At 45.4% G+C, this 9,336-nt stretch overlaps 1 protein-coding gene across 4 annotated transcripts in view; it reads right to left on the minus strand.

Annotated features, from left to right (window-relative positions):
• Positions 1 to 8,168, minus strand: part of ogdha (oxoglutarate dehydrogenase a) — a 62,394-nt gene extending 54,226 nt beyond the window's left edge. For 2 of the 4 annotated variants that reach the window (XM_083783270.1, XM_083783269.1), the window contains exons 1-2: positions 8,090 to 8,168; positions 4,957 to 5,416 (exon numbers count right to left, since the gene is read on the minus strand). In XM_083783270.1, the coding sequence (XP_083639396.1) occupies positions 4,957 to 5,205 (249 nt within the window). In that variant the 5' untranslated portion in view covers positions 5,206 to 5,416; positions 8,090 to 8,168. Of the gene's footprint in view, positions 1 to 4,956; positions 5,417 to 8,032 lie in introns of all 4 variants that reach the window. The other 2 variants (XM_083783267.1, XM_083783268.1) reach the window with 2 other exon arrangements.
• Positions 8,169 to 9,336: the final 1,168 nt, after the last annotated feature.

Consider the following 9,336-nt stretch of genomic DNA (forward strand, 5'->3'; position numbering starts at 1 on the left):
GGACATAAGGGCGACATGGACATAAGGACATGGACATAAGGGCTACGCTTGCATGCGGGCCCTTTGTCTAAGACACATTTCTTCCTCGGGAGACAAATAATAAAGAACCTTGAACCACACACACACACACACACACACACACACACACACACTTAAAGGCAAGGTTTGTGTTTGAAACACAGTGGTATTAGTAGAAGAATGCTTGCCCTTTATTCAGATTCAAAACCTTTTGTTTCGACCATGCAAGGTCTTCATCAGGGCAGAAACACCTTGCATGGTCTAAACTGTTGGAGTTGGCTTAATTAAATAATGCACCTATATATATATATTACACTTTGTATCTTCTCCTGTGAACACGTCCTGGTTACTCCTGTTTTGTAGTTTTTGTTGGGGTTTTGACCCTTTGATCCCTGGTGGTGATCCTAACACTGGCTGAGACTCAAACTGATCCCTGGTGGTGATCCTAACACTGGCTGAGACTCAAACTGATCCCTGGTGGTGATCCTAACACTGGCTGAGACTCAAGCAAGACTTGCAAATGCCAGTTATGTTAAAATGCCATGCTTGTATATTTCAATTTTTTATTTTTATTGTGGCCTTCTAGCGGCCTCTTAAATCCAATGTAAATCCATCTACTGTAAATGTAAAACTCTCACATTCGTTCCATTGATTGACCATACCCCGTGGTTACTGGAATTCACTCACTCATGGGTCATGGGTGGTGGTCATGGGCATGGGTCATGGGTCATGGGTCATGGGTGGTGGTCATGGGCATGTGGGTACATACATTCAACAGGTTATTATTAGCCTAGCTGAGTGACCTTCACATGGTCTGGGTGTCGACTGCCTCAGTCAGCACAATTCACACAGCATCATAGTCTCCTCTAGAGGGCGCTGCGCCACCAGGCCCACAGCATCATAGTCTCCTCTAGAGGGCGCTGCGCCACCAGGCCCACAGCATCATAGTCTCCTCTAGAGGGCGCTGCGCCACCAGGCCCACAGCATCATAGTCTCCTCTAGAGGGCGCTGCGCCACCAGGCCCACAGCATCATAGTCTCCTCTAGAGGGCGCTGCGCCACCAGGCCCACAGCATCATAGTCTCCTCTAGAGGGCGCTGCGCCACCAGGCCCACAGCATCATAGTCTCCTCTAGAGGGCGCTGCGCTGTGCTTAAAATGTACTGTAAATTCTACAAACTGTTAATAAATATTTCAATCAATCAATGGGATAAATGAGAAGGTGTCAAAGTTCCATGTGGGCGGGTGGGGGATTGTTTTTGTTTTGTCTGTAACTGTCCACATTAATTTAACTTCACTGAAGAGAGACGATCTACAAACTAGGCTAGGGCTTTAAGCAACTAGTCGACTATTCAACTAGTCTATTCAATCTATTCAATCCACTAGTCACCTTGCTGGTACTAGTTGACTACGGTAGTTGATACGTTTGTGTAGGCCTCAAGATCAGCTAGAATGCTAGATTATAGTCACCAATGTACAGTTTTTAAATGTACACTCAGATATCATTAAAAACACGTTTTTTAAAGTTTTTCTTTTTTACATAATAGGTCGTTAACCCATTCTGACCGGGCACCCATTTTGGTGTCGGCATCATGTTATGCTTTATCTATTGAAAAATAGCAGATCTACAAGCTCATATCGCGCCACCGAGTGGCGCGATACGAGCTTGTAGGTCTGCTATTTTTGAAAAAGATCGAAGAACGACTGACATTTTTAGAATCTGATCTCAGGTCAGAATGGGTTAATCAGACCAGTGTGTGTCCAGTGGAAACCTCGTATGAATCTGATCTCAGGTCAGAATGGGTTAAACAACTAGTCGACTAGTAAACTAGTAAAAATCACTAGAAGTCCTACTACAAACTCACTCACAACTAGTCACAAGGCAACATGGGGAGCTGTCAATGAATCCTGAGTCCTCTCAGTCAGTGTTACAGGAATCCTGTCAGTTCACATTCCAAACACAGCAGCTAGTTTCCAGTAAGGACATTGATTTAATATAGTAAAAATGTGAAAGGAAATCCGAAAGGATGTTTTTTAAGCTCTTATTAAAATATGGAATATGGAAAAAAAGGAATGTGGACTAGAAGCAGAATGCTGGATGCAACACACCCGACCTATGACTGACCTGACATGCTATATATATATATATATATATCCTCTTCTGACCCTGGGGGTCTCAGTGACCCTCAATCATTTCAGTTCAAAAAGTTGTATAAAAGCCAATATGGCACTCAACTATGTGGCGGCGCGACCCATGTTTGCTGCGGCCCGTGCACTCAGCACATCGTAATTTCGTTTTTTCTGCCTGGAAAAATGACAAATAAACCTGATTCTGATTCTGATTCTGATATCATAAATATTGTCACTCAACTATGTGGCATATCATAAATATTGTCACAGCTGGGGGATATCGTAAGTTTAACTCCCTAGCTCTGTCAAAATAATATTCATTCATATCATATGTGTCACATGGCATTTATAAAATGGTCACCAGGTATATTTCACAAAAAAGACAACAACCTTAGATTTAATGACCGGATGGCTTTGGGTATCCTGCTGAAATAATGTAGTTACTAGTTACTAAGCAACCGCTAATTTGTTTGGACCAAATTTGTGTGAGTAGTGCACCAACTACCTAGCCAACATAATGCAAAGCAAGCTGCACCATAGAGCCCTGTCTGTGACAGCCTGTTCAAGCTGCACCATAGAGCCCTGTCTGTGACAGCCTGTTCAAAGCAAGCTGCACCATAGAGCCCTGTCTGTGACAGCCTGTTCAAGCTGCACCATAGAGCCCTGTCTGTGACAGCCTGTTCAAAGCAAGCTGCACCATAGAGCCCTGTCTGTGACAGCCTGTTCAAGCTGCACCATAGAGCCCTGTCTGTGACAGCCTGTTCAAGCTGCGCCATAGAGCCCTGTCTGTGACAGCCTGTTCAAGCTGCACCATAGAGCCCTGTCTGTGACAGCCTGTTCAAGCTGCACCATAGAGCCCTGTCTGTGACAGCCTGTTCAAGCTGCGCCATAGAGCCCTGTCTGTGACAGCCTGTTCAAGCTGCACCATAGAGCCCTGTCTGTGACAGCCTGTTCAAGCTGCACCATAGAGCCCTGTCTGTGACAGCCTGTTCAAGCTGCACCATAGAGCCCTGTCTGTGACAGCCTGTTCAAGCTGCACCATAGAGCCCTGTCTGTGACAGCCTGTTCAAGCTGCACCATAGAGCCCTGTCTGTGACAGCCTGTTCAAGCTGCACCATAGAGCCCTGTCTGTGACAGCCTGTTCAAGCTGCACCATAGAGCCCTGTCTGTGACAGCCTGTTCAAGCTGCACCATAGAGCCCTGTCTGTGACAGCCTGTTCAAGCTGCACCATAGAGCCCTGTCTGTGACAGCCTGTTCAAGCTGCACCATAGAGCCCTGTCTGTGACAGCCTGTTCAAGCTGCACCATAGAGCCCTGTCTGTGACAGCCTGTTCAAGCTGCACCATAGAGCCCTGTCTGTGACAGCCTGTTCAAGCTGCACCATAGAGCCCTGTCTGTGACAGCCTGTTCAAGCTGCACCATAGAGCCCTGTCTGTGACAGCCTGTTCAAGCTGCACCATAGAGCCCTGTCTGTGACAGCCTGTTCAAGCTGCACCATAGAGCCCTGTCTGTGACAGCCTGTTCAAGCTGCACCATAGAGCCCTGTCTGTGACAGCCTGTTCAAGCTGCACCATAGAGCCCTGTCTGTGACAGCCTGTTCAAGCCCCCCATTCCCCGCCCACTACTGCTTTATGTTTTACTACCCCGGGCCCCAATACACATTTCTATTCAAATAATTTCAACCATCCTGCAAAGAAATGTTAAATGACAATCTTCTCTAAATGGACAATCTTGTGTGATGATCTTCTTCCTGGTGCAGTCTTCTACTAGCATTAGCAACCTATACTAGCAGCAAGGTCAGGATCAGCAGCCATCAACGTGTGCTGAAAGATCTAGGTTCTATTATCTCCTCGAGATCTGGACACTTTTCATCCATGCTTTTATTTCCTCCCGGTTGGATTATTGTAGCTCATTAACACTACCCCAAGTCGCTCCTCAATACACGGCTAGACTTTAACGAATACTTTTAGAAGGTCTCATATCACTCCAGTGCTTGCTGCTTTACTGTGGCTTCTCCAATTGACTGCAGAATTGTTTTTACAATTATAAAGCTCTCCACTCCAATTTATTTAACTGAACTACTGTCCCCCAAGGTCAATGTGAGAGTACTTAGGTCTTCAGGTCTAGGCCTTCTCAACGCTATGGAGTGAACTACCACTGGCCCTAAGGAGGGCAGTCAGTCGATGCCTTTAAAAAGCTGCTAAAAAACAATTTGTTTTGTAAGCATTTTGGTTTGTAATATTGTCTATGTACCGTGTATTTATATGCATTTTATTTACTGCTCTGCTGTAACGCATTGTATTGTTGTTTTATGTTTTATTGTTGATCTATGTGATGCTCTTGCTCTATTTCATTTTATTTATTGCACAGCACCTTTGTACCATATGTTTTGAAAGGCGCTTTATAAATAAACGTACCTTACCTGAATGTGGACTCTAACATGTTGCACAGCACCTTTGTACCATATGTTTTGAAAGGCGCTTTATAAATAAACGTACCTTACCTGAATGTGGACTCTAACATGTTGCACAGCACCTTTGTACCATATGTCTTTGCACAGCACCTTTGTACCATATGTTTTGAAAGGCGCTTTATAAATAAACGTACCTTACCTGAATGTGGACTCTAACATGTTAAAACATGGTACCAACATTCCATTCATCAATGAGTATAACATGAATATTGCCTACGTAGAACGGGCCAATCAGCATCCAGGATTGGGAATGACAGGTTTCATTCACAGAGGTAATAAATGAGCCCTCCCATCCCATCCAGCGAGTAACTCCACCTGTCCTTCCTTTGCGTCTTACCTTGTGGACACTTTTGGGGTCCTCCAACCAGGCAAAGTACATCTCATCTACATAGTTGGCGCTGGTTCCGTTCAGGAATGGCTCCGAGGCCACCGGCGCCGTGTAGTGCCTGATTGGCTGAAACGTCCTTGTTGAGCCAGAGGCAGCGTGGCCTGTAATAGGCCGTGGTGGCTGGGAGCCAAGAGTCTGAGCCGCCTGCGAGGCGGTGAGCGGCCTCAGCCGCGCGGCACAAGTCCTTAACCGATGCATCAGCAAGTCTTTAATGAACCGCACTCTGCGTAATACTCCTTTAATGCACCGCACTCTGCGTAATACTCCAACACAATGCTGGCTCACGTCCTGCCTCCTCTGGGTGGGTGGAGGGAAGAGAAGAGAGGAGAAGAGGTTCCGGTTTCACTTCAAAAACAGGAAAGATGGAACGAAGGGCTGACTGGTCTGTCTGTCTGTCTGTCTGTCCACTCTGGGGGTGAAAGAGAGAGAGAAAGAGAGAATGATTGGCTGATTCAAAGGTTACAGAAAGAACAGATGAGAGAGTGACATCGACAACAGTATGAAAGAGAAGTTAATGGAGCAAGCAAGAAAGTAGGAATGGGCATTTGTTTTGTAAACGTGTTTCCACTTGAGAATGTTGTCGGGTCACCCGCAGCACACATCACAAGCCTAGACCAACTGCATAATTGAGTTGTACTGAATGTTGCACAACTGACGTACTTGAATACAGCAAGCAGACAAAGCCTACAGCATAAACAGTGTTCAAATAAAGTTAGTCATCTCTCATCTGTCTTTCTGGAAATGGTTTCCTGGTGGTTTCCGAGCAATTTTTATTTTAAAAGCAAATCACAAAAAGCCAGTAAAAAATGATTGATACGTACAAATACTCCTTGAAAAAAGCGTGTGTGTAGTACATTTCATGTTTCTATTGTGGCTTTGGACTGTAGAAAGGTTGTCCACAGCAGGGGTTCCTAACCTTTTTGGTTGGAGACCGCCGGAAATGATCTCGTGACCCCTAGCCTCGATACCCAGGCTTTCATTTCGTCTGCGCGAAAGATGAAAGCCTGGAAAAAGCCGTGGGCTGAACCAGTCTAAAAGTGGGAGTCAACCCTTCCGGGTGGGCGTCGCTCTAAATGATGTGACGTAGCGCTGCACTAGGGGGGAGAGGAGGGGCCGGGGGTGACGGACAGATCGATGAGATCCAATCAGGGTGCGCGCATTTCTGAGGCGCGACCCGCCCCTCTAGACCAGAAATGTCTCTGCTTAGGTCAGGCTACGTGACCCCCAACCCACCACGACCCCCACCCCCTAATCTATATAAAGCTACTGTGTGAATGGACGTGTCTAATGTATAGTCTACCATCTGTCTGTCTACAAGTATAAATGTAGTCTTACTGTCTAATGTTGCTGTCCTGCCTCTTATTTGACAGTAATCTTTACTTGCTAGTTGCAACTCACTGACGGTGGAGAACATGCACGTTACCAATCATTTGGTCTTAGGGTGCACCACCAAAGTTATTTCCTTGAATGAAGCTCATGCTTGACAGTGTACTGTACTGTACTGTACTGTACTGTACTGTACTGTACTGTAGATTCATTGAGTTGCTTATGTTGATTGTTTCCAACAGGTGTCAAAGACAGCCTGCTGCATGCATGTGTATGTATGTAACCACTGTAAGTCACATGACCATTGACCCAACCACTGACATGTATGTATGTCACCTTCAGCTGAACACTCCACTTAGCAACGCCATGTGACTCGAGCCAGAGACATATACTGTTGTTGACCAAAATTACCTTATTCATATGCCAAAGTAAGGTTTGAAAACCAATGGACATAGACCACACACACACACACAGGTCACATTACATGTGTGCACGGGGCGGGCACCCAAGCAGTGTGTGACTGTGTGTGTGTGTGTGTGTGTGTGTGTGTGTGTGTGTGTGTACACACACATCAAGTCCTCTCTCGAGGTCAGTAACAAAAGTAACATAAGGATTAGGGCAAAAAAAAGTAATTTCACTATTGCTTGTCCATCTCTCAACCCTTCAGAAGTTAAAGACACATGTTTCCTCTTTTCTATATTTATCTAAAGACAGTCAAAGCGGTTGCTGGCACTGACAACACGTGATCAGTCAGCACGAAAGTACAGCAGGGACTCAGTCAAAACGATTGAGTTCACAGGGGCTCCCGTTTTGTAAACAACGTGAATATCCGTTATATGAGGACATGCCGATACGGATGCAGTGTTTCTACACGGTCAAATCGGTGTTGATTGTGTGCAAATGGTGCTAAATGGACCCGTTGACACTGGAGTTTACAGTGTGTTGTGGTGACCTTGTTGAATACACACTCGCACTAACAGCACTCTGATTTCTCCTTCAGCACTGCTCTGACCATAGACCCGCCCACTACAGCTTACAAGGACGATTTCATTGGCCTCTCCGCACCGGAAATGATGTGAAATGACACACCCGTGACCTGCCATTGGCCCGAAGGAGGTGTCACTCACTTTGTCCTTTCTCCACCAAAACAGGCTTCTCTTCTCCCCCCCCCGAAAACACAACCTCCCTTTAGCTGTCAAAACAATGTCCCAAATTATGAACCATTTAAAGTTGTTTTTTCCACCGCTAACCGACAGTAAGACGTGCGCTGCAGTGCACAGCTAAAACACACACAGGTCGGCTGCAGCCGTTTAGCCAGCGAGCTAACGTTTAACGTTATGCAATTGTTATTAGCCCATCATAATTATTAGCTAGCTTCTACTGACTCACTATAGTTTAAGTGTTAGGAGGAGGTTAGCATTTGCGGCTAATAACAGCTACATCATCGCATCGCATTTCTGCACAATGCATGTCCTTACCGAGGCACAAACAAAGCGAACAAAAGTTCCTGTTTATACATTACGCCACGGTCACGTCAGGCAGCCTCCGCGGCACGCGGCTATAAGCCGTTAGCAGACTGTCAACGTCAATACCCGATTCCTGAAGAGCCCTTTCTTTTCCATTTTTTTTTAGTTACCTCAGTGGTTGAAAACGTCGTATGTTTAAACTCAAATGACGTGTATGAACTTAACGAACTTACCCTCGCGCTAAAAGGTAGAAGAATGAAAGCCTAAAAGCTATGAACTAGTTTACACACCTCGACTTTCAGCGGGCGGCTCCCCTGCGCGCGGCCGCTAGTATCCCTCTGCCCTCTGGCTGCTGCTGCTGTGTGTGTGTGGGGCGAGTCTCCATCCCATAGGCAGAAGGGACGGTCGGCGGCGCTGATTTGGGTTGCCATGTTCACTTATTATAAGCGACTTTGGGGTTTTATTATAAGCAACGCAACACAAAGAGTAAACTAACTAGAATGCTATATCTGGCTCTAAACAAAGAATACACTGTGGCAGAATACCTTAACTAGGTAGACTCAGTGAGTACAGTCTTGCGATTGAGAAAGGCACATACGTAGGCAGACCTGTCTCCCTAGACCTAGAGAATTGATTGATTGAAATATTTATTAACAGTTTGCAGAATTACAGTACAATTCAAGCACAACTCAATACAAAGACTGTTAACTGTGAGTGGACGACCCAATAAAGCATTAGACTTGTTTACAAGAGGGTCCACCTTGTTCAATTTATTAAAACATGTAAAGACGTACAAATAATATACACTTCTATAAAGCCAAACAACAGAACAGGAATTCATCATGAAGGTGGTAAAAAGGGAAAAGAAACATATACAGTGAGGGGAAAAAATGGGTGGGGGGGATTCAGATTTTACGGGGGCAAGTTTCGAATTGCAGCCGTCCGTAGGTGCCCTTTGAGAGCGGTTTTGAAGGAGTCAAGGGATCTGCATGTCTTAATGACTGTTGGTAGGGCTTTCCACATTTTGGTGGGATAGGAGCGAAAAAAAATTAGTCCCTTGTTTGTGCCGAATCTGGGTTGCACATGGTTTGTTGAACTCCCTGTGGTGTTGTGGGTGTGGACTTCGTTAACATTAAGGAAGTATGTAGACAGGTACATGGGTATCTTGGTGGTGTATCGAATCTTGTGGACCAGACCCATTGCAAGATGCTGTAATCTGTCGTTGACCCTATAAGTATAAGAAGACAGACTATGCACCCACTGCACACAAAATAAAGTGGGAACTGAGCTACATTTCCTCATGGAGGTGAACAGAACACTGCCGACGGCTTCTCAGTTAAAGTTGGTGACAAATGACAATATTATCACAAATCACAAGAAAATAACCTATCTAGGTTCCATCCTGGAGGCAAAGCTTTCCTATGTGATAAAATAGCAACCAATGAAATTTAAAAAAGTCGCACTCCTTGCAGTCACAGAAGCACTACATGCTGCCCAGTGCAGTCCTCATTCTTCTAATGTAGACCGCTAACAGCAG

The sequence above is a fragment of the Protomyctophum parallelum genome (assembly GCF_964188405.1).
Source record: "Protomyctophum parallelum genome assembly, chromosome: 15".
Lineage (NCBI taxonomy): Eukaryota > Metazoa > Chordata > Actinopteri > Myctophiformes > Myctophidae > Protomyctophum > Protomyctophum parallelum.